The sequence below is a fragment of the Nomascus leucogenys genome, chromosome 6 (genome assembly GCF_006542625.1).
Source record: "Nomascus leucogenys isolate Asia chromosome 6, Asia_NLE_v1, whole genome shotgun sequence".
NCBI lineage: Eukaryota > Metazoa > Chordata > Mammalia > Primates > Hylobatidae > Nomascus > Nomascus leucogenys.
Window position 1 is genome coordinate 56,788,468 of NC_044386.1, and position 27,292 is coordinate 56,815,759.

At 43.5% G+C, this 27,292-nt stretch overlaps 2 protein-coding genes across 5 annotated transcripts in view; one reads left to right on the forward strand and one right to left on the reverse strand.

Moving 5' to 3' along the window:
• The window catches only part of SPG11 (SPG11 vesicle trafficking associated, spatacsin), a 119,425-nt gene extending 101,850 nt beyond the window's left edge, over positions 1–17,575 (forward strand). For 2 of the 4 annotated variants that reach the window (XM_030814149.1, XM_030814152.1), the window contains one exon: positions 7,712–8,188. In XM_030814149.1, coding sequence (XP_030670009.1) covers positions 7,712–7,797 — 86 coding nt within the window. In that variant the 3' untranslated portion in view covers positions 7,798–8,188. Of the gene's footprint in view, positions 1–7,711; positions 8,189–14,525; positions 14,547–17,110 lie in introns of those variants that run through there. The other 2 variants (XM_030814150.1, XM_030814151.1) reach the window with 2 other exon arrangements.
• Positions 179–27,127, reverse strand: EIF3J (eukaryotic translation initiation factor 3 subunit J). The gene is made up of 8 exons (XM_003266842.4): positions 26,960–27,127; positions 26,770–26,873; positions 12,001–12,055; positions 11,409–11,500; positions 8,250–8,364; positions 4,955–5,116; positions 1,930–2,003; positions 179–1,229 (listed from the first exon to the last, which is right to left on the reverse strand). Exons 1-8 carry the CDS (start codon positions 27,003–27,005, stop codon positions 1,098–1,100), a joined length of 780 nt encoding a protein of 259 aa, XP_003266890.1. The 5' UTR covers positions 27,006–27,127; the 3' UTR covers positions 179–1,097.
• Between the last annotated feature and the right edge of the window lie 165 nt (positions 27,128–27,292).

The window sequence follows — 27,292 nt, forward strand, 5'->3', positions numbered from 1 at the left end:
ACCTTTGTTGCTCTATGGTGACAATATTAAGGACCTGGCAAATCACTCATGTTTTAAAGCTGTAACTATGTCAAGCATTTATTAAGATTTAGTATATAGAGAACGTAGAGAACTGTACTCCCAAGAGCTGTGTTCTATACTCTCAAAAAGTATCTATCTCTTGGGAGGTAACACAAAATTTAAGTCCTCACAATAGTGATTTTATTAAATTAGTTGCTTTATAAAACATTGCAGATGTCATAATTGTTAACATAACAATTTACCAAACTGTAGTTAACTGGTGCAGTTTGCTGAGCATGTTTTATAAAGGAAAGGAAATGCCAAAACCCTGGTAAAGTTGTTCCATTGCAGCCTAAGTTTCTCAGACACTTAAATCAGGCAAATAAAAATAAGTTTCCCTCCCCCACCTGAAGCACTTCATCAGTAGAAATAGCCTGATAAATAACTAGACAGTCTTTGCACTCAAGAGATTCCACAACATGTAATGCAATAATGGAAAGGTTTACCTTCTTTAGCTTCAAAGTTGGAGGGTTTTGGTCATTTTAATTTTATATCAAACTAGTGCTTTTCAGCCGCAGTATCTTCACTGAGATAAGCAGTCTTCTTCACAATGTACTTTTAATATCCTCATGTTCAATTTTAAGACAAAGCAATTTTAATACTAGGTGCATACCACATGCCCTTGCTGCAAACTGCTTTTCTTGACAAGTTATGAAGTAGTTCAAGGAGGTATGGTTAAGGCTGTATTACTGAATGGTGCTGGTAAATACTACACAATTTTTTTTGTTACGTTGCAACCTTTTGTTTCCAATTTAGTGACTGCTGCTATGAAATCGGATAGCAACAATGACAACATTATTAGGTTTTGAACTATGATTTAGTAGCAACTTAGGTTCCCAATTTTAACCCCTTGGCAGCAAGATCCAAGTTCCCTCATTTGCACATTAGCACCTAAGTGTCAAGGGGTTAAATAACCAGCACAAAAGATACTGCACTTCTGATTGTAGCATTTGGCAGAACTGAAAGGAAAGGAAGTTGTGCTACATGTTCAAGGGATTGTGGGCAACATAAAGATGACACCAAGAAAAGATAAAATGTCACATGAAGTCTTCATAGTCTTGTACATATCCTCCATCATAACCACCATAATCTGCCAGATCATCTTTCATGGTGGCTTTTAATCCCCCTCCAGGAACCACACCTTTCTTCTTCTTTTTGGCTTTGCTTTGCTAAAGATGAAAGAGAGTTAATTCATGAAACTTTATGTGCTATGGGCATCTTATCTGATACAGCAACCCTCATAAACACACAAAAACCTTTGGTCCCAGAAACACTAGTTCTGTAAGGGACATCTGAGCCTACATGTTTTGGACCTGAACAGGTCTCCCAGAGTCAGTCAGTCTCTCCAAAACTTGATCTGGGTCCTTGGTCCTGCTCTGGATACCTAGCCCACCGGCAGGGGTTATAAGTTATTGGTAGAAAGCCTTAACTTCACTGAAGCAAATTTAGAAAAGTGTGGATAAGTACCCCCACCCAATTTAAAATCACAAAGCTAACCTTTACTTGACATACTTCTCTTACTTTACTCTTATAAATACTATGCAAAGTGAGTATTATTGTCCCTATTTTAGAAGGCAGAAGACTGAAGCTTAGAAAAGCTGATTTGCCTATAGCTATTAAGTGGCAGGGCTAGTATTTGAACCCAGTCTGTGATTTCAGCAATTTCTATTAACTCAGGAAAGGGGAACATGTCTGGAAACAAAAGGACAGTAATAGCACCCATACTCCTGTTCTAGTCTAACTTAAATGGTATTAGTGAGTTGCTTGACTTTTAAGTAATTAGGACAGGCTCCTATTATATTTGTTGAATGTTAGACCTATAACCCCACTCTAATTTAATACACATTTCCCTACATAGCTTGCTCTTACCTTTTCTTGCTTCTGTTTTTCACTGCAGAGCACAGTCAGTGAATTGGTAATTTTTTTCAAGTCATCAATTTCCACTTAAAAAAAAAAAGGGCATACCATTAAACTTGAATTTTTAAGCATTTTGAAAAGTTACAGCTAAATATGTACATTCCATATATATTTATATATCCCAAAATGTACATTCCAGAAGTGTTATGAGAAATCCAATTTGTTCATTGTTAAACTAAAGTAACTTTGAAAGGACCATGAATTTCTCCTTTTTAGACATAAGGTGGCCGGGCACAGTGGCACATGCCTGTAATCCCAGCATTTTGGGAGGCCTAGGTGGGTGGATCACTTAAGCCCAGGAATTCGAGCCCTGGTCTCGAGTTCCGTAATTCAACAGAGCTAGACCCTGTCTCTTGAAAATAAAATGTATTTTATTTATAATGATGACCTGTAATCACCAACACACCATTGCTCAACCAAAGAGAAACTGTCTTTATAGCTCACAATGCTCCCTAATATCCTTCCTCAGTCTAAACAAATGGGGGAGGATAACATGCCCTTCCGTTAACACACCCCCAGTAATCAGGGAGAACAGACAAATAAACATGGAATGACAATTATTATTATTTTTTTTTTTTTCTTGAGATGGAGTCTCATTCTGTCACCCAGGCTGGAGTGCAGTGACACGATCTCGGCTCACTGCAACCTGCGCCTCCCGGGTTCATGCCATTCTCCTGCCTCAGCCTCCCGAGTAGCTGGGACTACAGGCGCCCGCCACCATGCCCAGCTAATTTTTTGTATTTTTAGTAGAGACAGGGTTTCACTGTGTTAGCCAGGATGGTCTCGATCTCCTGATCTCGTGATCTGCCTGCCTCGGCCTCCCAAAGTGCTGGGATTACAGGTGTGAGCCACCACACCTGGCCTATTTTATTTTTTTTGAGATGGAGCCTCGCTCTGTCACCAGGCTGGAGTACAGTGGCATGATCTCAGCTCACTGCAACCTCCATCACCCAGATTCAAGTGATTGTCCTGCCTCAGCCTCCCGAGTAGCTGGGATTACAGGTTTGCACCACCATGCCCAGCTGATTTTTGTGTGTGTGTTTTTTTTTTTAGTAGAGATGGGGTTTTACCATGTTGGCAAGGTTAGTCTCAAACTCCTGACCTCAGGTGATCTGCCAGCCTCAGCCTCCCAAAGTGCTGGGATTACATGCATGAGCCACCATGCCCAGCCAGAATGACAATTCTTAAACCTACAATGACAACACTCTATCCCATGATGTCTCCGTTTTCTTTTTTTTTTTTTTTGAGACAGAGTCTGGCTCTGTCCCCCAGGCTGGAGTGCAGTGGCACCATCTCGGCTCACTGCAAGCTCCGCCTCCCGGGTTCACGCCATTCTCCTGCCTCAGCCTCCCAAGTAGCTGGGACTACAGGCGCCCGCCACCACGCCCTGCTAATTTTTTTGTATTTTTAGTAAAGACAGGGTTTCACTATGTTGGCCAGGACGGTCTCGAACTCCTGACCTCATGATCCGCCCACCTCGGCCTCCCAAAGTGCTGGGATTACAGGCTTGAGCAACCGCGCCCGGCCGATGTCTCCATTTTCTTGCACGGGAACTACAATGAGAACACTGACCATCTCTATGTCCTACCAAGAAATACTCCTGTTCAGTGGACAGCATTATCAGCCTTATAAAAATATGAAGCTGGAAAGAGACACCAGTTTTTAGCTAACAGAAAGTGTTCAGTTTTGGTTAGAGAACACCTCCAAAAACCAGAAAAAAATTAGTACATGCAGAATAAAATATCAACTCGGGCACATTACCAATCAAATGTAGAACCCTCAGCTTAGTGATAATTTCTCAAAGAAAACCCAATTCATTGTGTAGCATTCCTTTTTCTCCATCTTAAAAACTGCAAATAGGCTGGGTGTGGTGGCTCACACCTATAATCCCAGTACTTTGGGAGGCCAAGGCAGGGGGATCACCTGAGATCAGGAGTTCCAAAGCAGCCTGGCCAACATGGTGAAACCCCGTCTCTACTAAAAATACAAAAAATTACCCGGGCGTGGTGGCGGGCACCTGTAATCCCAGCTACTCAGGAGGCTGAGCAGAAGAATTGCTTTTTTTTTTTTTTTTTTTTTTTTGAGACGGAGTCTCACTTGGTCACCCAGGCTGGAGTGCAGTGGTGCGATCTCAGCTCACTGCAAACTTCGCCTCCCGGGTTCACGCCATTCTTCTGCCTCAGCTTCACCATGTTAGCCAGGATGGTCTACAATCTCCTGACCTCATGATCTGCCTGTCTCGGCCTCCCAAAGTGCTGGGATTACAGGCATGAGCCACTGCGCCAGACCAGGAGAATTGCTTTAACCCAGGAGGCAGAAGTTGCAGTGAGCTGAGATCGTGCCACTACATTCCAGCCTGGGCAACAAAGCAAGACTCCATCTCAAAAAAAAAAAAAAAAAAAAACTGCAAATACTAGCAAAACCAGTCCCTTCCATACATTCCTGCCTCACCACCCATGGCTGTCACTCCCATTCACCCTGCCCTGAAGTGTATGACTCCTATCAAGGTGTGGCACCACAACCATGGACCCAGAGAATAGGTGCCAGCCCTGTCACTCAACTTGCACCTTGTCTAATTCTGATTTGTAACAGACAGTGGCTGAAGTCTCCCCAACCCAAATCCTACAGTGCCAGAGACCTTTTCCCTCAAAAGATACTTCCCAGCCCCTCTCAAGTGATAATCAGATAAAAAGAATAGGCCAGTGTTTTATTAGCAGCTTTGCTGACAAGCCCAGGTATCTCTTAGGGAAGCCATCGTAAAACAAGAAGTCCTCCTACCCCTACAAACAAACAAAAAGATCCAGCATTCAAATTCACTGTGTATCTGTAGAACAACATTCACAAGGTAATTGCTAAAAACAGCAAATCATGAGTCTGTATTATAGTATCCTTGAAAACAAAAAATAACCTTCAACCTCCTGAAGATAACATCCTACTAAAAATCTACCCAGAGGGGCTAGAAATTAGAATTACTTACATGAAATACACACATCTCGAACTAAGACTTCCAAAAAACTGGCATAATATAGTGACTTTTCATATTGTGTAATTTTATCTTTTAGTAACTTTCCAAACTCCGTAAAGTCATCTCTTGAAGATGGGTTCATAGCATCTATTCCATAAACTGTATTATTAACACCTGTAGGAGAAAAGAAGCACTGAAAAGTATCAGGTGGTTAGGATTTTTAAAAATGAAACCTTACAAGCCAATTAGCTATCTGAATAACCCTGTTGTTTCATTCTAAAGCAGGGGCTCTGAACCTGGAGCCAGTGGAGTCATTGGATAGAATGACTGGGTTGGGGGGGAGGGGGGGGTAAAAACTTAAATCAGAAAAAAAGTTACATCTTTATTAACCTCTAATTCAGCATTTCCTTCAGTTTCAATTGACTGGCAACAAATCACAGTGGTATTAGCAAAACCTGACTTACCAGGAGAGATCACAAACACTCTCCTGACATTACAGATATCTTTCAATATTAATATTGTTCAGTCATCATTACTCTCAAACAACATTATTTATTAGACCTGCCACTACACCTTATTTAATGCATCGATAAGGAAGCATATAATTCTGTATCACAAATTTGTCATTTTAGTATTCTGACATCTATTTATATATAACAGGTTTTCTTTATAAATAAGTATTTTATTCATTTAAAAACAATATATCAAGGCCAGACACAGTGGCTCACACCTGTAATCCCAGTGTTTTGTTTGGGAAGCCTAAGAGGGAGGATCGCTTGAGGCCAAGAGTTTGAGACCAGCCTGGGCAACACAGCAAGACCTCGTCTCTACAAAAAAAAATTTTTTTTAATTAGCCAGGTGTGGCCAGACGCAGTGGCTAACACCTGTAATCCCAACACTTTGGGAGGCCTAGGCAGGCGGATCACCTGAGGTCAGGAGTCCGAGAGAGAAGCCTGGCCAACATGGTGAAACCCCGTCTCTACTAAAAATACAAAAATTAGCCAGGCATGGTGGTGGCATGTATCTGTAATCCCAGCTACTTGGGAGGCTGAGGCACGAGAATCACTTCAACCCAGGAGGCGGAGGTTGCAATGAGCTGAGACTGCACCACTGCACTCCAGCCTGGGTGACAGAGTGAGACTCTGTCTCAAAAAAATAAATAAAATTAGCCAGGTGTGGTGATATTCACCTGTAGCCCTCGCTACCCGGGAGGCTGAGGTGGGAGGATTGCTTGAGCCCAAGAGTTTGAGGTTGCAGTGAGCTACGGTCATGCCACTGCATTCCAGACTGGATGACTGAGCAAGACCCTTTCTCTAAAAACAAAACACAACATATTACATTACAAAAGGGATACTCTGTTCTTCTCCAAGAACACCCCCACAGTAAAGTGGGGAGAGAGGGAACAAAAAGAAACAAAGATGGATCCTGTGAAACTATTTGTCTAACTCCAGAAACTAAGCAGGGGTAAACACGTTAAATCCCAATAGAAGAAATCTGGCCTAGGCTGTGCATGGCGGCTCACGCCTGTAATCCCAGCACTTTAGGAGGCCAAGGCGGGCAGATCACTTGAGCTCAGGAGTTCAACAACAGCCCGGGCAGCATGGTGAAACCTTGTATCTACAAAAAAAACCCCAAAAAACAAAAATTACCTAGGCATAGCGGCATGCGCCTGTAATCCCAGCTACTTGGGAGGCTAAGGTGGGAGGATGGCTTGAGCCCAGAGGCAGAGGTTGCAGTAAGCCAATCTCAGCCACTGTACTCTAGCCTGGGTGACAGAGCCAGACCCTGTTAGAAAAAAAAAAATCTGGCCTAGATGAGTTTTACACTAAGATAAGTATGCTTCTGTATCCTCCATGTCAAGTAGATTAGTTATTAACAATATTACATGTGGTATTTTAGTATGAGAAACACAACAGTACAATCCTATTAACAATGACTGTATGCGTGTTTTAGGTCGGGTGCGGTGGCTCACGCCTGTAATCCCAGCACTTTGGGAGACCGAGGCGGGTGGATCACGAGGTCAGGAGATCGAGACCATCCTGGCTAACACGGTGAAACCCCGTCTCTACCAAAAATACAAAAAATTAGCCAGGCACAGTGGCAGGCGCCTGTAGTCCCAGCTACCCGGGGGGCTGAGGCAGGAGAATGGCGTGAACCCGGGAGGCAGAGCTTGCAGTGAGCCGAGATTGCACCACTGCACTCCGGGCTGGGCGAAAGAGCGAGACCCCGTCTCGAAAAAAAAAAAACAAAAAAGGAATGCATGTTTTTACCTTTTAGTCTATAACAGGTGTCCCATGCTAGGCTTTATGCACACTTCATAAACCTGCCTCTTTAATAAACACATGGGCAGCTTTTACCATCCTAGGAAGACATATAATAACAGCCAAGAGCTCTCTATAATTAGATGAGTGCAGTTAAGACCTGCCAAGCATACAATGGTGCACAGGAGCATGCACAGCAACTCCTGATATTTGTACAGATCCACTGACAGATAAGGTCATACTTCCCCATGAAAAGGAAAACAATCACTATAGTCAGCCTGTTGATCTGTTTTAGAGTAGAGAAAGTATGAAAGTGGGGGAGGGGTATCAATAACTAGAGCTTTCCTTCTTGGCTATAAATTTCAGTGATTTAACTGTTTCAACATGATCTTCTACTCTGAAAAGTACTCAACAGGTAATGATAACTTGGTTAAATGAAGTGAGGGCTTTGACTATTTCTCTAGCCGTGTCTCTTACTCTGGAACACTCTGAATGTATCTATTTATAGGATCCTGCACTTTTATCTCATGCACTAACCACAGCTGCAGACACCGCGCAAAGAAATGGAGGCCCTCTAAAGATAGGGCATGGTAAGGGCAAAGGAGGATTGCAGAAGGAAATGACACTGAGCACAAGAAGGCACAGCAAAAGGTGCATGCCTCACCTGGAGCAACATCCTACTGTCTAAGTCTTAAAACAACAGGACAGCCCTACAGTCCATTTCAAAGCTACAGACCTCACATTTCATGCAAATTTCATCCAGCTGATAAAAATATTCTATGCAGTAGTGTACTTCATCTGAGTCTACTCCTTTTTGCCCTTCTTGCTCTGCTATAAATGACTTATCTTAATAATCTTTTACTCAAAACAATTATTCAAAAATCTGAACATGAAATCTCAAATATACACAGAGATTAAAAACTGCTTTCTAATATCTACATTAGCCAGTATCATGTTTCTTTTAAGAAAAGGAGATGTTTTCTGAACTTTCTGGGTCTTCACCTGTAACCGTTTAATACTGTATTGCAATCATACTCCCGTCTTACCAAAAGTTTCCTTTGCTAATTCGAGGTCTGACTCTTCCTGTAATTTCTTTAGCCGCAGTTTATCCGCTAATTGTTCTTCTGGTGTTAGCACTTTAGGTTCTTCAGGTTCTTCTAACTAAAATGAAACCAAAGTTTTTAAAAAGCACTGGGATTATGATGCACTCAGTACCTTTCTGTATTGTACGAATTCTTAAATAAGCATATATAATTATAAATAAAAGTGAACACTGGTAATTACTGTTTCAGGCATTCTTCTAAACACTTTAGATTTTTTTTTTTTTTTTTTAAGACAGAGGCTCACTCTGCCACCAAGGCTGGAGCGCAGTGGCACGATCTTCGCTCATTGCAACCTCTGCCTCCTGGATTCAAGTGATTCTCATGCCTCAGCCTCCTGAGTAGCTGGGATTACAGGCGTGCGCCATCACATCCAGCTAATTTTTGTAGTTTTAGCAGTGACGGGGTTTCACCATGTTGGCCAGGCCGGTCTTGAACTCCTGGCCTCAAGTGATCTGCCCGCCTCAGCCTTCCAAAGTGTTGCGATTACAGGTGTGGGCCACTGTACCCAGTCCACTTTAGGTATCCTTAACCCAATTTTAAAGATAAGCAATGGAGGCACAAAGAAACAACCTGCCCAAAATAATAGAAGGTAACACAGCTGGTAATGTGACAGATTTGTACCCAGGAAGACTGGGGTTACTTCTATAGCCTTTTTTTAAAAAAGGAATTGAGACTGTGGACAAGGTAAAAATACTACTTTCATACACTGCTACTAAAACTATATTGGAAAAACCTTTCTAGGGCAACTTGGTAATATGTATCAAGTCTTAAATAATATTTTTACATGCTTTAATCAAGTATTCTACTTCCAGGTATTTACCTTAAGAAATAAGATGCACACAAATTTGTAAGCCCAAGAATGTACATTAGAGTATTATTCATAATTTCAAATAAATTTACAGACAACCTAAATGTCCAACAGAATGGTTCAAAACATTTCCCCTTTTCATCATATTGTATAATTATAAAATTATCACTATAACAAATTTTAAAGATATAATAGTAGATGTCATTTGTTTCCCAAACCCACTTCTCTGAGATGACAGTTGACAGCTTAGTGTATATCTATCTTCTCTTTATACTGGGATATAATTATTTTTTCTTTCTTCCTTTTTTTTTTTTGAGATGGAGTCTCGCTCTGTCGCCCGGGCTGGAGTGCAGTGGTTATGATCTCCGCTCACTGCAAGCTCCGCCTCCTGAGTTCATGCCATTCTCCTGCCTCAGCCTTCCAGGTAGCTGGGCCTACAGGCACCCACGACCAGGCCCGGCTAATTTTTTGTATTTGTTAGTAGAGACGGGGTTTCACCATGTTAGCCAGGATGGTCTCGATCTCCTGACCTTGTGATCTGCCTGCCTCGACCTCCCAAAGTGCCAGGATTACAGGCATGAGCCACCATGCCCGGCCGTTTTCTTCTTTTTTTTTTGTTTTGAGACAGGGTCTTGCTCTGTCACCTAGGCTGGAGTGTAGTGGCACAGTCATGGCTCACTGCAGCCTCAACTTCCTGGGCTCAAGTGATTCTCCTACCTTAGCCTCCCAAGCAGCTGATACTACAGGCATGTGCCACCATGCCCAGCTCGTTTTTCTATTTTTTGTAGAGACGGGGTCTCCCTATGTTGTCCAGGCTGGTCTCGAATCCATGGACTCAAGCAATACTCCCACCTCAGCCTCCCAAAGCGTTGCAATTACAGGCATGAGCCACCGCGCCAGGCTGTTTTAATTTTTGAACCATGTAAATGTGTTCTGAAATAGAAAATAGGCCGGGCACAGTGGTTCACGCCTATAATCCTAGCACTCTGGAAGGCCAAGGCGGGTGGATCACCTGAGGTCAAGAGTTCGAGACCAACCTGGCCAACATGGTGAAATGTCATCTCTACTGACAATACAAAATTAGCTGGGCGTGGTAGCACACGCCTGTAGTCCCAGCTACTCGGGAGACTGAGGCAGGAGAATCACTTGAACCCGGGAGAAGATCGCAGTGAGCTGAGATCATGCCATTGCACTCCCGCCTGGGCGACAAGAGTGAAACTCCATCTCTTAAAAAAAAAAAAAAAAAAAAAAAAAAGAAACAGAAAATAGGCTGGACATGGTGGCTCATGCCTGTAATCCCAGCACTTTGGGAGGTTGAAGCAGGCAGATCACTTGAGGTCAGGAGTTTGAGACCAGCCCAGCCAACATGGTGAAACCCCATCTCTACTAAAAATACAAAGATTAGCCAGGCATGGTTGCATGTGCCTGTAATTCCAACCTGGGACACTGAGGCATGACAATTGCTTGAACCTGGGAGGTGGAGGCTGCAGTGAGCCAAAATCACACCACTGCACTCCAGCCTAGGTAACAGAGTGAGACTCTGTCTAAAAACAAAAACAAACAAACAAAAAAAGCAAATATTTCTGATCCTGTGCCAAATAATCAAAAACAAATACATTTATATAGCACATGGCACAGAAATGAACAATTTTTATATTTTGTTCAATATATACACTGCAAATAAAAACTAATCCTGGCCAGACGCGGTGGCTCACGCCTGTAATCCCAGCACTTTGGGAGGCCGAGGGGGGCGGATCACGAGGTCAGGAGATTGAGACCATTCTGGCCAACATGGTGAAACCCCATCTCTACTAAAATACAAAAAATTAGCTCGCCGTGGCTCCTGTAGTCCCAGCTACTCAGGAGGCTGATGCAGGGGAATGGCTTGAATCCGGGAGGCAGAGGTTGCATTGAGCTGAGATTGTGCCACTGTACTCCAGCCTGGAGACAGAGCAAGACTCTGTCTCCAAAAAAAAAACAAAAAACAACAACAAAAAAAAAACTAATTCTGCTGACTAGAATGAACTACAGGCACTGGCAAAAATCACTGACTGTAGTCACTGCACTATCGTGACTGTTCTGAATGTTTGTGAAAACTTAAAAGACACTCATATATAAAACTTGATTCTGTTTTTGCAAAAACCACAAATCAATTTGTTTGGAATTTACCTATCTTATGGTATCCATTTACGGTCTTTACAGAGCCCTTCAAATTGCTACGTAATATGTGCAGCCTGTTAGAAACTATACCACTACCGACGTGAGAATTCTGTATTTTAGAAAATAGAATTTACCCTCTTTTTAATTTCTTCTTGCCTTTTCTTCTGTTGCCGTTCTTTCTCTTTTATCTTCTCTGCTATTTTTTTCTTTTCTGAAATTTTTACCTCTAGAAGTAAAAAAAAAGTTTTATTCACAGTTCTACTGAGTATTTTCCAGTTTATGGATGAGACAGACATGATACTTGTATACTGTTAAGAGACCAAACCTTTCCCAGCTTCAAACAGTGATTTTTCTCACAAATAATGGGAAACTTCTGGGACTCTTCCTTCTCCTCTCTAATGTAACCCCTAAGATCCAAATATCCCTTCATATTTCCCCACCGTCCTATAGGCAGGGCTTAGATCATTCAACTATAATTAATGCCAAAACCTCTACCCTTTCCTACTAACAAGCACTCATACAGAAATACAAGTATCTAATCTGATTATATTTTGAGGCAACAGAGAAAAGTTGCAGGGAAAACAGAATAAAGTGGGAATGGAAGGACACTTAGTTTCTAAATACCCAAATCTTCCATTTTGTTAGCATTCTGTCATTTGTCTTAATACAAGTCACAAATGCTTAGCAAGACATAAAAACAAAAATGGAGGGGCCCCAGTGGCTCACCTGGTTTTACTTCTGCTTCCTCTTTTTTTTCATCATCATCGTCATCCCAGTTATCCTAAAGAAAAGGACTTCCATTAATAATTCTTGCATGTTTGCTTTTCTACATGAACCTTATTATCAACTTGACTAACTCCAGAGAAATGTTTGTTGGTATTTTTTTGTACTGCATTAAATTTGTAAATCAATGTAGGGAGAATTGACATCTTATAATGCTGAGCTGCCCTAACCAAGAATAAGAGCTGTCTTTCTATTTGATCAAGTACATTTTTTATCTTTCGGAAGTGTTTTAAAGTGGTTTCCCTATTAGAGGCTCTGCGCATTTCTCTTTAGATTTATTCCTAAGTATTTCATCTTGTATGTTGCTATTATAAATAGGGTGTTTTCCTATTATGTCCTCTATGTGGCTATTATTTGTGTATAAAAACCTATTGGCAAGACCCGATCTCTGCAAAAAAAAAAAATTAAAAAATTAACTGGGCGAGGTGGCATGTGCCTGTAGTCTCAGCTACTTGAGAAGCTAAGGTGGGAAGATCACTTGAGCCCAGGAGGTTAAGGCTGCAGTGAGCTATGATAGTGTCCTATCATAGTATCCTAGGCAACTCACCATCATAAAAACCCTGTCTCAAAACAAACAAAAATGACTATTGGCTTTTTTATATGTTAATATCCTGCTACCTTACTGAATTCATTTATCACTTAAGTTAGATTTATCGTTGCATCTCTAGGGTTTTCCAGGTATGCTACCTGGAAAACTATCTGCAAACAAAAGATAGCTTTACTTCTCTACCAATCCTTAGGCCCTCACAAGTGATTTATCTAATTGGGCCAGCTAAACCTCTAGTGCAATGTTGAACAGCAGCAGAGGTAATGGGCATCCTTGGTTTCTTGATGGAAATGCCTCTATTGTTTCCCCATGAAGTGATATGCATCCCAACAAATTTATGCAGTAAAATTTACCAGACTTTTTTTTTTTTTTGAGATGGAGTTTCGCTCTTCTTGCCGAGGCTGGAGTGCAATGGCGCAATCTCAGCTTACTGCAACCTCCACTTCCTAGGTTCAAGCAATTCTCCTGCCTCAGCTTCCCCAGTAACTGGGATTACAGGCATGCACCACCACGCCTGGCTCTTTTTTTTTTTTTTTTTTTTTGAGACGGAGTCTTGCCCTGTCGCCCAGGCTGGAGTGCAGTGGCGTGACCTCGGCTCACTGCAAGCTCCGCCTGCTGGGTTCACGCCATTCTCCTGCCTCAGCCTCCCAAGTAGCTGGGAATACAGGCGCCCGCCACTACGCCCGGCTAATTTTTTGTATATTTAGTAGAGACGGGGTTTCACCATGTTAGCCAGGATGGTCTCGATCTCCTGACCTCGTGATCCACCCACCTCCCAAAGTGCTGGGATTACAGGCGTGAGCCACCACGCCCGGCTGGCTCATTTATTTTTAGTAGAAATTTTTTTTTTGAGACAGAGTCTCGTTCTATCGCCCAGGCTGGAATACAGTGACAATCTCGGCTCACTGCAACCTCTGCCTCCCAGGTTCAAGTGATTCTCCTGCCTCAGCCTCCCGAGTAGCTGGGATTACCAGCACACGCCACCATGCCTGGCTAATTTTGTATTTTCAGTAGAGACAGGATTTCACCATGTTGGTCACACTGGTCTCGAACTCCTGATCTTGTGATCTGCCCGCCTCGGCTTCCCAAAGTGCTGGAATTATAGGTGTGAGCCACCGTGTCTAGCCCCAGTCTTTTCTTTCATTGCCTCCGGATGGATTTCAAGTTAATAAGGAAGTCTTTTCTTGTTTTTTTGTTGTTTTGTTTTTGAGACGGAGTTTTGGTCTTGTTGCCCAAGCTGGAGTGCAATGGCATGATCACGGCTCACTACAACCTCCACCTCCCGGGTTCAAGCAATTCCCCTGCCTCAGCCTCCCAAGCAGCTGGGATTACAGACATGCACCATCATGCCTGGCTAACTTTGTATTTTTAGTAGAGATGGGGTTTGTCCATGTTGGTCAGGCTGGTCTCGAACTCCCAACTTCAGGTGATCTGCCCGCCTCAGCCTCCCAAAGTGCTAGGATTACAGGCACGAGCCACTTCGCCCAGCCAGAAAGTCTTTTCTTACACCTAAGAATTCACCCACCATTTTTTCTAGAATGTATAGGGTTTCATTGTTTTTTTTATTTAGATCTCTGATCTATTTGGAGTTTTTTTCTTGTGTATGATGTGCGACATGGATCTAATTTTATTTTTTTCCCAAATGGCTACCCAGTTGTCACAGCATCATTTAGTTAAAACCCTTTAATAAATAATGGTTTTTTTCCCTGGGCTATGGTTTGAATGTGTCCTCCAAAGTTCATGTGATGAAAACAATCTCCAATCCAACAGTGTTGAGAAGTAGGGTCTTTCAGAAATGATTAGAGGCAAAGCCCTCATGAATGGATTATTAATACCTTTATCTTGGGGGTAGATACCTGATAAAAGGATGAGTTCTGACATCTCCTGCAATCCTTTGTGCTCTTTTGCCCTTCTGCCCCAGGATAATAGAGCAAGAAGGCCCTCGCCAGATGCCAGCACCTTGATACTGGACTTCTCAGCCTCCATAACCATAAGAAATAAATCTGTTGTTTATAAAATACCCAGTCTATTGCATTCTATTGCAGCAAAAAACATTTTAAGATACCCTGTGACTTACCATATACTAAATTTTCATATGTACTTGGTCTATTTCTGGGCTTTTGATCCTATCCCACTAGTCTACTGTCTCTCCATATAACAGTACCATACTGGGTTTTTTTTGGTTTTGTTTTTTGAGACGGAGTTTCACTCTTGTTGCCCAGGCTGGAGTGCAATGGCATAATCTCAGCTTACTGCAACCTCTGCCTCCTGGTTTCAAGCAATTCTCCAGCCTCAGCCTCTGGAGTAGCTGGGATTACAGGTGTCCACCACCATGCCCGGCTAATTTTTGTATTTTTAGTAGAGATGGGGTTTCTCCATGTTGACCAGGCTGGTCTCGAACTCCTGACATCAGGTGATCCACCCACCTCAGCTTCCCAAAGTGCTGGGATTGCAGGCGTGAGCCACCATGCCCAGCCCGTACTGTTTTAATTACAGAGGCTTTACAATGTATTTTAATGTCAGCTAGGGCTAGTCCTTCCTTGTAGGTTTTCAGATTTTTTAGTGCTTTCTTGGCCTTTCTTGCATGTTTGTTTTTCCATATGAACCTTCATATCAACTTACCTAACTTCATAAGAAAGCTTCTCCATTAGCAGTTAGGACAACCTAGCTGAAATCAATAGCCTCTCTGAAAGTGATTCAGTTATTAATAAATAAAAAACTGAGAGAACTTTATAGTTTTTACTTTCCCCCAAATGTAAAAAGCATCCTATACTCTGGCTAATGGCTCATTTATTTCAAGGAATATTCCATATAACATAAGCCTGGTTAATGAATTAAGTCTATATAATTCTTAAGCCCACTATTAAAAAGGAGTCAGGCCGGGCAGGGTGTCTCACACCTGTAATCCCAGCACTTTCGGAGGCTGAGGTGGGCGGATCACGAGGTCAGGAGTTTGAGACCAGCCTGGCCAACATAGTGAAACCCTGTCTCTACTAAAAATACAAAAAATTAGCTGGGCATGGTGGCAGGCACCTATAATCCCAACTATTTGGGGGCTGAGGCAGGAGAATAGCTTGAACCCAGGAGTGGGAGGTTGCAGTGAGCCAAGATTGTGCTACTGCACTCCAGCCCAGGTGACACTGCGAGACTTCGTCTCAAAAAAAAAAAAGTCAAGGCTGGCTCATGCCTGTAATCCCAACACTTTGGGAGGCCAAGGCAGGCAGATCACCTGAGGTTGGGAATGCAAGACCAGCCTGACCAACATGGAGAAACCCCGTCTCTACTAAAAATACAAAATTAGCTGGGTGTGGTGGCACATGCCTGTAATCCCAGCTACTCGGGAGGCTGAGGCAGGAGAATTGCTTGAACCCAGGAGGCGGAGGTTGTGGTGAGCCGAGATCGTGCCATTGCACTCCAGCCTGGGCAACAAGAATGAAACTCCGTCTCACAAAAAAAAAAAAAAAAAAATCAAGAGCTAATCAAGCCTTCATGGATCCCACTCTCTAACTCAGGGCACTTTAATCCCAGCACTTCGGGAGGCCAAGGCAGGCAGATCACTTGAGACCAGGAGTTCCGAGACCAGCCTGGCCAACATGATGAAACCCTGTTTATACTAAAAAATACAAAAATTAGGTGGGCATGGTGGTGCACGCCTGTAATCCTAGCCACTCAGGATGCTGAGAAATAAGAATCATTTGAGCTCAGGAGGCGAAGTTGCAGTGAGCTAGGATCGAGCCACTGCACTCCAGCCTGGGCAACAGAGACTCTGTCTCAAAAAAAAAAAGATCTATACTCTGTTTTTTCTATGCCTAACTCAATCACTGAGCTAAATATAAACACAATTTTCTAAAAGCTCCACAGAACTTAGAAGGCTCAAGTTTAATAGAGACAGACACAGCCCTATGATTAAAGACGGCTTTAATCATAGGTAGCCTGGCCATTGTCTCAGCAACCACCAGGCACACTATGACATGCCATTTGAAGCTGACTGGCAAGATGGCAAAAGCAGGGCAAGAGGCCCCGACGCTACTAAAGAAGCAAAGGCTGACTAGTATGACTAATATGCCACACTATGACACCAAGCTTCTGGTTTCATAACACGACAGATCACAAATTTGTATCAGTCTAGGAATATAAACTAACCAAGCCTTGATTCTTAATAAAAATCTCTAAGTCCACTAAAGAAATTAAAAATTCAACATCCTGATTAAGGCCGTCATACAGTCTGCAAGTGTAATTAAAGGAACTTTGTATTAAAAAGTAAGTGTATTTTTATATTCATCTTACTTCAGCAATTTAACCCACAGCTCACAGTTTTAACAGATTGAAAGCAAACCAGCTAGTCATTATTTGAGTAACTGTGATACTAGAGTTAGAAATTAGAGATCAAACGTTTGTATTTCGCCGTTAGTTTGCTAAGTGCTATACATCACAGTACAAAAGGAACCAAAGAGCTAAAAATAAAAGTGAATTACTAGGCATTTTTGGTTGTTTAGATCTTCACAGAACACAGGAAGGCTGGATCTGTGAGTGATATGCGGCAGTGTTTCATATAGGAGGACCATTTGCTTACTTCCAGAAGATGCATATTTACAACCCTTCTGAGAAACAGGTGTAGTTAACAAGGTTAATTCTCACAACAGTCCTGTAAGGAAGGTAGTGTTATTCCCCCATTTTACAGAAAAGGAAACCGAGGCCCAGACATAGCCATCCCACAATCTCAGTGAAAAACTAAGGGATCTGCTCTGAATGGACCAAAGTTCTTTAAAGTGTCATAGGTATAAAGTTACAGTTAGAAGAATAAATTCTGGTGTTCTGTTACCCAGTAGGGTGATTATAGCTAATAACAATGTTGTATATTTCAAGATAGTTCCATGAGAAAATTTTGAATGTTAACATCACAAAGAAATGATAAATGTTTAAAGTGACGAAATGGTAATTACAATGTATACATGCATTGAAACATCACAATATACCCCATAAATATGTACATTATGTGCCAATTATAAAAAAAAATTTTTAAAAAGTTTTAAATAACTAAACATGACTGACCTTTTTATTGAAAATAAAATGATTTACTTTTTTAAAAAGCATGTTTTAAACACTTGCTTACAAAGTTCATGGTTTAGTAGAGTTCAATTCACTGTAATAAAGCAGCTTACAACACATCTTTAGAGTAACATGCTGAGATACATCCTTTAAATGCATACATGTAAACAGCTTCGTTTAAGGCTTTAAACACAATGTTAAGGAAGGTCTTTAAAAAGCATGTTTTAAACACTTGCTTACAAAATTCATGGTCTGGTAAACAATTTAATTCGCTGGAATAAAGCAGCTTACAATGCGAAATAATAATAAAAATAAAAATAGTATTATAGTGGCCGGGCGCGGTGGCTCACGCTTGTAATCCCAGCACTTTGGGAGGCCAAGGCGGGCGGATCACGAGGTCAGGAGATCGAGACCACAGTGAAACCCCGTCTCTACTAAAAATACAAAAAATTAGCCGGGCGTAGTGGCAGGCGCCTGTAGACCCAGCTACTCGGAGAGGCTGAGGCAGGAGAATGGCGTGAACCCGGGAGGCGGAGCTTGCAGTGAGCCGAGATTGCGCCACTGCACTCCAGCCTGGGCGACAGAGCGAGACTCCATCTCAAAAAAAAAAAAAAAATAGTATTATAGTAAATATGACTTCTTCCCTGAGTCCTGAAGTATAAAATAACTAACTGGGAACTAAGTCCCTCTCCTGGGAACTCTGGGAATCAAGAGAAGGATTATTACACATATTAAGATATGCCCAGCTAGAGGTATACTGGTTACCAACCTTCTCACCTTAAATTGCCTGTAGTGGTTCTCTACTGATCTTTTTTTTTTTTTTTTTTGAGACGGAGTCTCACTCTGTCGCCAGGCTGGAGTGCAGTGGCGCAATCTCAGCTCACTGCAACCTCCACCTCCTAGGTTCAAGCAATTCTCCTGCCTCAGCCCCCTGAGTAGTTGGGACTACAGGTATGCACCACCATGCCCAGTTAATTTGTGTTTTTAGTAGAGACTGGGTTTCAGCATGTTGGCCAGGATAATCTTGATCTCTTGACCTCGTGATCCGCCCGCCTCAGCCTCCCAAAGTGCTAGGATTACAGGCGTGAGCCACCGTGCCTGGCCCCTCCCACCTTTTTTATTAATTTATTTTTTTTGAGATGGAGTTTCACTCTTATTGCCCAGGCTGGAGTGCAATGGCACCATCTCGGCTCACTGCAACCTCTGCCTCCTGGGTTCAAGCGATTCTCCTGCCTCAGCCTCCCAAGTGGCTGGGATTACAGGCATGTGCCACCACAAACTGGCTAATTTTGTATTTTTAGTAGAGACGGGTTTCTCCATGTTGGTCAGGCTGGTCTTGAACTCCTGACCTCAGGTGATCCACCTGCCTTGGCCTCTCAAAGTGTTGGGATTACAGGTATGAGCCATCACGCCCGGCCAGTTTTCTACTAATTTTAAGAAACTGGGCCAGATGTGCTAGCTCACGCCTGTAATCCCAACACTTTGGAAGGCCAAGGCGGGTGGAATACCTGAGGTCAGGAGTTCAAGACCAGCCTGGCCAACATGGCAAACCCGTTTCTACTAAAAATACAAAAAAAATTAGCAGGGCGTGGTGGTGTGCACCTGTGGTCCCAGCTATTCAGGAGGCTGATGCCCAAGAATCACTTTGAACCCGGGAGGCAGAGGTTGCAGTGAGCCAAGATCACGCCACTGCACTCCAGAGCCTGGGTGACAGAGAAGGCCTCTGTCTAAAAAAAGAAAAGAAAAAAGAAAAAAACTGGTCTGCAAGCCTCTGGTACTACAAGGTCAAGAAGTAAGAAGTATGGCTGAAGCCGGGCACGGTGGCTCACACTTGTAATCCCAGCACTTTGGGAGGCCGAGGCGGGCAGATCACGAGGTCAGGAGATCGAGACCACGGTGAAACCCCGTCTCTATTAAAAATACAAAAAATTAGCCGGGCGTGGTGGCGGGCACCTGTAGTCCCAGCTACTCGGAGAGGCTGAGGCAGGAGAATGGCGTGAACCCGGGAGGCGGAGTTTGCAGTGAGCCGAGATTGCACCACTGCACTCCAGCCTGGGCGACAGAGCAAGACTCCGTCTCAAAAAAAAAAAAAAAAAAAAAAAGAAGTATGGCTGAAAATAGGGAGCTCCATCTCAATACCCCAAGGTAAAGAAACAAACTCAACATAGGAGCATTTTTATTTAATGTTGATGCTCTTCAGTTACCCTTCCCAGAAAAATATCACCCCAACCCCACCCATATCACTGCTCCCTCAGTACATTCACACCAACTCTATGTCCACCTCTATCCCTGTCCCTAGTTTCTCCCATCAAAGCATAAACCTTACCCCAGACACACATCAATGCAGACATAATGAAACTACCTAGACATTCCCTACTCCATCACAGAACAGATTTTAGTAGCAAAAGAAGTGATTCTGGCCAGGCACGGTGACTCATGCCTGTAATCCCAGCACTTTGGGAGACCAAGGCAGGCGGATCACGAGGTCAAGAGATCGAGACCATCCTGGCCAACATGGTGAAACCCCATCTCTACTAAAAATACAAAAATTAGCTGGATGTCGTGGCACACACCTGTAGTCCCAGCTACTTGGGAGGCTAAGGCAGGAGACTCGCTTGAACCCAGGAGGCGGAGGTTGCAGTAAGCCGAGATTGCGCCACTGCACTCCAGCCTGGAGACAGAGTGAGACTCCGTCTCAAAAAAAAAAAACCCGGGTGCAGTGGCTCACGCCTGTAATCCCGACACTTTGGGAGGTTAAAGCAGGTGGATCACCTGAGGTCGGGAGTTTCGAGACCAGCTTAACCAACATGGAGAAACCCCATCTCTACTAAAAATACAAAATTAGCCAGGTGCGGTGGTGCATGCCTGTAATCCCAGCCACTCAGGAGGCTGAGACAGGAGAACCACTTGAACCCAGTAGGCGAAGGTTGCAGTAAGCTGAGGTCGTGCCATTGCACTCCAGCCTGGGCAACAAGAGCGAAACTCCGTCTCAAAAAAAAAAAAAAAAGAAGTGGTTCCTATCAACATGTCCCAAGAAGAACCATGACATCTGCTCAATTCATAAAAGGACCATCCAAACCTTGACTGTCGCTCTCTCCCCAAAGTGCTTACAAGTCTGCCCTGAAGTTACTACCAAACTAGCACTAAGCCCCTAAAGAAAGGAGCGTAGTAAGTGTCAGCAAAAAGAGACTGGTCACACTTCCAAACAGATGTAATTATAAAAGCAAAAGACCAGGTAGCTTTCCCCAGGAAATTAGAGTTTTTATTTCCATAGTTATAAAATTAAGTGTCTGAAAAGTAGATTTAAGGTAGAATGTTCACCACACTGCTTCAAAAAATATGCCCAATTTTCTTTTTTTTTTTTTTTTTTTTTTTTGAGACAGAGTCTCGCTCTGTCACCCAGGCTGGAGTGCAGTGGCGCGATCTCGGCTCACTGCAAGCTCCACCTCCTGGGTTCACGCCATTCTCCTGCCTCAGCCTCTCCGAGTAGCTGGGACTACAGGCGCCCGCCACCATGCCCGGCTAATTTTTTGTATTTTTAGTAGAGACGGGGTTTCACTGTGTTAGCCAGGATGGTCTCGATCTCCTGACCTCGTGATCCGCCCGCCTCGGCCTCCCAAAGTGCTGGGATTACAAGCGTGAGCCACCCCGCCCGGCCCGACCAATTTTCTGTAAACATTAGAAGTTTGTAAATTCCAGCAGCAAATTCAGATAAAATGTAAAAAGGGTTCCTAGAAAAACAGCTAAAATTAACATTTAAAATAGGAAGCAAGTCTACAACTCACATCAAAGAGCCCTAAATGGTTATTTGGTTCAAGAGACTACCTATGAACATCCAATTAAATCCTTTACCCAATTATTTTTGGCAGCCAATTAATCTTTCAACTATAATATCCACTTTATCTTCAAAAGAATCACCCAGGCGGCTCTCCTAAAATGGCTAGCTTCTTAGAATAGGGCCTGTTTATAAACTACTTGGCTTATCTATACTCTTGCCCTGCAGATACACACCCATCTTTTAAGCTATTTCTATGAAAGAGATGGCTGCTTTTTAACTTTAAAACCTGCTTCCAAATTGAACACAACTAAGTATCAGAAGCAAACTAGAAAACTTTAAATCTTGCTTTCTTTTTATTTCTAACAATGTGGCCAGTAGTTAGCTGGTTCTGTCTTCATAATATAAAACTACATTATGTCACATGCAATGAGAACACATTTAGGGCTGAAAATGCTTTCCAACTTAAGCAAGATGTATTTATAGATTGTCAAATAGAAGTAGCTTCAAACGACCAATAAAACTCTTTTGCCCTATAACAACAGCCTAGGAACTAACATATACGCCTTCTCCTTTTTTCTTTAAATAATTTGGTTTAGGTAAAACATAATCTCTTGCTGGGGAAAAAAAAAGCCTTTAATTGGTGTTCTGTAAGCTGTGCAGTTCTACTCAGAGAACTCAGAACTGTGCAACGAGATCTTGGCAAGGGTAGACTTCCCAGCAAACTTCAGTTTTTTAAAAGCCAAAATGTTCTTCCACCATCTCAGAACTATGCTGGGTGCCTAGAAGCCAAGGTGCCCGCCTTAGTAAATTCTACTTCATTTAATTCAATTCATTAAGCTTTTAACATACTACAATGGATCAGCACTCAGCTGAGTTCCATCTCAATGCCTACCTGTCTCATATTCAGGACAGTTATCAATCTACTTTAAATTCCTGGCTAAGCAATATCAAGACACTGAACACTAAACAAGTGGTTTATTTACAATGATCCATCATGACAAGAAAATATTTTTCAGTAACAAACATGCTTCCTAATTCAAAACTTGCTAGTTTATAAAAGTGGCAGGGTATGAAATGATATGACTGAGATTTTCTTGAAAATAATCTGGTTGGAGGAGGAAAGTGGGGATATAGAGGAGACAAGACTGGTCACTGGTTTATTAAATGTTTCTCTCTACTGCATGTTTGGAATTTTTCATAAGTTACACATACATACACTCTCTTCAAAATATCCATTTTCTGGCAAAATGCCCACCTTCTGGGTATTTCCTAGTAATTTCACATTTCTGTAAAATACAGATCCTGTTCTTTAGAAGTTGTTTCCAACCCCTGAAAAATGTCCTTATCTGGTAGATTCAAACTATTTATTGAAATAGGATCCTAACAGAGGGTGAATGAGTAGGACAAGAGAGGCTCAACTAAATCTGTTCCTCAGGATCGGTCTCTTTAAATGTGTTGGGGTCTTGCTATGTTGCCCAGGCTGGCTTCAAACTCCTAGGCTCAAGCAATCCTCTTGCCTCAGCCTCTTCAGGATCTTTTAAAAGAAATGCTACATGATTACAGAGGCAAATGCCTGAGATGGCTGAACACAGCTAGAAGTTTCTGCAAACTCTGTACCCTCTGAATAAATCTAGCTTCTAAACTGTTCTACTGAAATGCTAGGAGACTAGTAAAATGGAGCAAAAGTTACGTTGTCCTTGCTTCCAGTAGCTACTCACTGCCTTCTCAGTCAACACATCCTACGTATCATACCAGCAATGGGGAAGGAGTCAAATACGCCAAGTGAACAGTTCTTCCCACTGCCTCTGCACAACTATCAGGATAGTAAAAAAGGTAAATAAAGCCAGGGTGATGGGAAAGTATGCTCCCAAGTTCTCATCTTTTTAACTGGGGAAAAGCATAGCCTCTTCTCACCATATATATTAACAGTTGTACAGTTTCACCTAAGTCCACTTCTGCCACTGCCAGACAGCTATTTGAAAAGTCAAGGACAGCAAAATACTAAGTCTGCTAAATGATAATAAAGTGCTGGAGCAAATTATAATAACAAAAACATCAGTTTTCTTTTCATTTCCCAGGACATTACAAATGACATTAAACCTGTATTTTTAAAGGTTAAGTACTAGATGCTGACATAAACAGAAGATCTCACGGAAACTAAGCCTTGTCTGCAACTCCTCATAAAAAGTACAAAAACATAAGAATTCAGAAATTTGGTGATATGGCTGAGCCTGCTGGCTCACGCCCATAATCCCAGCATTTTAGGAGGCTGAGGAGGATAGATCACTTGAGCCCAAGAGTTCGAGACCAGCCTGGGCAACTTGGCGAAACTCCAACTCTACCAAAAACACAAAAATTAGCCAGTCTCACAAATCTGTCTCAAAATAAATAGGCCAGGTGCAGTGGCTCACACCTGTAATCCCAGCACTCTGGGAAGCCGAGGCGGGAAGATCACTTTGACCTCAGGAGTTTGAGACCAGCCTAGGTAACATGGCGAAACCCTGTCTCTACAAAAAAAAAATATATATATATATATAGCCAGGCGCGGTGGCTCACGTCCGTAATCCCAGCACTTTGGGAGGCTGAGGCGGGTGGATCACAAGGTCAGGAGTTCAAGACCGGCCTGGCCAAGATGGTGAAACCCCGTCTCTACTAAAAATACAAAAATTAGCTGGGTGTGGTGGTGGGCGCTTGTAATCCCAGCTACTCGGGAGGCTGAGGCAGAGAATTGCTTGAACCTGGGAGGCGGAGGTTGCAGTGAGCCGAGATCGTGCCACTGCACTCCAGCCTGGGCGACAGAGCAAGACTCTACCTCAAAAAAAAATATATATATATATATGTGTGTGTGTGTGTGTATAAAAATTAGCTGGGCATGGTGGTGCACACCTGTAATCCCAGCTACTAGAAAGGCTGAGGCTGGAGAATCACTTGAACCCGGGAGGCGGAGGTTGCAGAGACTGTGCACTCCAGCCTGGGAGACAGGGTGAGACCTTCTCTCAAAAAATTAGATGAATAGATAAATTAAGTTAAAAAAAAAAGAAAAAAGAAATTTAGCACTAAAACAGCAACTGCGGCCTGGTGTGGTGGCTCACGCCTGTAATCCCAGCACTTTGGGAGGCCAATGTGGGCAGATCACAAGGTCAGGAGATTGAGACCATCCTGGCTAACACGGTGAAACCCCGTCTCTACTAAAAATACAAAAAATTAGCCGGGCGTGGTGGCGGGCACCTGTAGTCCTTGGGAGGCTGAGGCAGGAGAATGGAGTGAACCCGGGAGGCGGAGCTTGCAATGAGCGAAGATTGTGCTACTGCACTCCAGCCTGGGCGACAGAGCAAGCCTCCATCTCAAAAAAAAAAGAGCAACTGGACAAGATAATCTTTGTGGTCCCTTACAACTTGTAAATATCCAAAACTTGTTCCAAGTGATCAGAATTATATTGATCAGAGGCTGGGTGAGGTGGCTCACGCCTATAATTCCAGCACTTTAGGAGGCCAAGGCGGGCAGATCACCTGAGGTCGGGAATGCAAGACCAGCCCGACCAACATGGCGAAACCCCGTCTCTACCAAAAATACAAAATTAGCCAGGCGTGGTGGTGCGTGCCTGTAATCCCAGCTACTTGGGAGGCTGAAGCAGGAGAATCGCTTGAACCCGGAAGGTGGAGGTTGCAGTGAGCCGAGATCGCTCCATTGCACTCCAGCCTGGGCAACAAGAGTGAAACTCCATCTCAAAAAAAAAAAAAAAAAGAATTATATTCATCAAGATCGATACCATTTAGATCCCTTAATCCCAAGGAAGTTATTCCATGACATTAGTCTAGACTATCCATTAAAACTTCATTTTCTGCAACTTCTTTCCTAATATCTCTAATCTTTTCTCTGCATTTGTTAATTTATTCCCAAATTTCATAACAGATATCTTAATTGCCACTTCCTATATGCATGGAAAAAAATGAAAGGGCCAATATGAACCCAAGGCTCAAAACTGAAAATCTGCTACAATGTAGGGGGTAACTAATATCTTGTAATGCGGCTGGTAACCAAATCTAGTCCCATGTTTCTACAACACGTAAATAAAGCATCTAAGTGTCTTCAAACAATAATCAGTCAATTTATTAACTTCAATGTGTGCAAAGCGCACAACGTTCTTGAACCTCAGGCTGTCAATAAATTGGACATCCACACATTCAACCTCATCGGACTGGGAAGAGAAGAGGAAAACTCAAAACAACATCCCTATTAAGTTCATAGTGATTATCTAGCTTAAACTTTTCAGCCCAGGCAGGATTTGTAGGGTTCTCCGTTTGTGTTTATAAATTAGGAGAAATTCACTAAATTAGGCAAAACCACAAAAAAAACATTTTCCATTTCACACAAAACTTTATCTGCACAAATATAACAAGATTTTGAGAACTTTGTTAATAAGAGTCTTAACATTTTGGATTTGAGACTTCTGTAATTACTGTAAAAAAAAAAAAACACGTAGAAGTAAATGTCACTTAAAGCTGTATAATGAACCCTTCGAAGTTTTCAAAATAAACGACTGAGGTAAAAATGATTATCTACAAGGCATAGACAAAAAAACAATAACAAAAAAAAAAAACAGGGGCCCGTCATCTACAATCACCACCAAATCTTCAGTATTTCCTTAGGAGTCGTATGTGTGTAGTTGAGTAACTGTCGTCTCTCCATTTCTCAGGTCGCGGTGTGAACTACCTGGGTTTCTGTCCACTAACTGCGGGCTATCTCTGTGTTCAGTTCATTCTTTTTACCACAGGGTGGGGGAAGGGAGAGCCAAAAGTTATTTCCCTTTACTGTTTCTAGCTGTCTCGTGTGGGAAAAAAAGATTGAAATTCAACCACAATATTCCACTCATCTAATCCCTCGAACAAACTGTATAAGCAGACCTCAGGGTCATAAATGAGTTACTGGCCCTGGGCTGACCTGAGCTCGAAAAGACAGGCGAGTTTCAAGCCTTTCCATATGGATAAGCTACAAGGCTCAATTTCCAACTTCCCGGTCTCATTCCTGCGAGAGGCTCCCAACCGCGAAGCTTGCACGTGGGCCGACCCGGCCGATGCTGTCACCTTTCGTCGCCAGCCGGCAGGTGGGATCCAGGCTGGAGAGCAGACCCTCAACCGGCGAGGGAGTCCGGGAGGCCATGCTGCCAGTCTTCGGCCCACACATGGCCGGCAAACCGAGGGGAAGAGAGCACCGCCAGGCCCTAGGCTCGCGCCTGGACCCACGGCCCGCAGGCCCCGGCAGCGCCCCAGGGCCCAGAATCGGCTGGCAACAGCGCCAGCCCGCTACCGCGCTGCCCGGCGCCCTAGCCCGCACCCACCTTGACGTCCTCGTCCTCGTCCTCGCCTTCCCAGCGGTCCCCGCCGGCAGTGCCGCCGCCCCCCACCTTCCGCACTGGGTCTTCCACAGAGAACGCGTCGGCGTCTACGGAAGAGAGCGAGCCGCGTTAGTGCCTGCCACTGCGTGGGGCCGGCGCTGGCCCGGGCCCTGCCCCAGCAACTTCTCCTCACCCCAGGAGTCCGAGTCCCCCGCCGCCGCCGCCGCCGCGGCCGCCATCTCGAACCGGGTGTGAGTGTGTGTGAGAGGGAGGGCTAACGAGGAGTTAGCACGGCGGAGGTGAGTCACTGGATTTGCTCTCGTTGGCCGGCGCGGAGCAGGATGGGACCGTGGCTGACTGTGCGCCGAGCCGAGGCCACGCCCCCTCAGGCGGCGGCGGCGGGGACGCGCTCGGGTAAGAAGTGGGCGGGGACCGCGGTCGGCGCTGCGGGGCGGAGGGAGGGGCGGAGGGAGGGGCGGAGGGAGGGGCGGAGGGAGGGGTGGAGGGAGGGGCGGAACGAGCAGAG

Bases quoted from the DNA above. Each gene is read 5' to 3' on its own strand.
- EIF3J (XM_003266842.4), bottom strand. From the start codon at position 27,005: ATGGCGGCCGCGGCGGCGGCGGCGGCGGGGGACTCGGACTCCTGGG. The intron at 8,365-11,408 runs GTAAATTCTATT...GTTTCATTTTAG, and splicing joins AAGAAGAAATTAAAAAGAGG to TTAGAAGAACCTGAAGAACC. The intron at 1,230-1,929 runs GTAAGAGCAAGC...TTTCATCTTTAG, and splicing joins AAAAACAGAAGCAAGAAAAG to CAAAGCAAAGCCAAAAAGAA.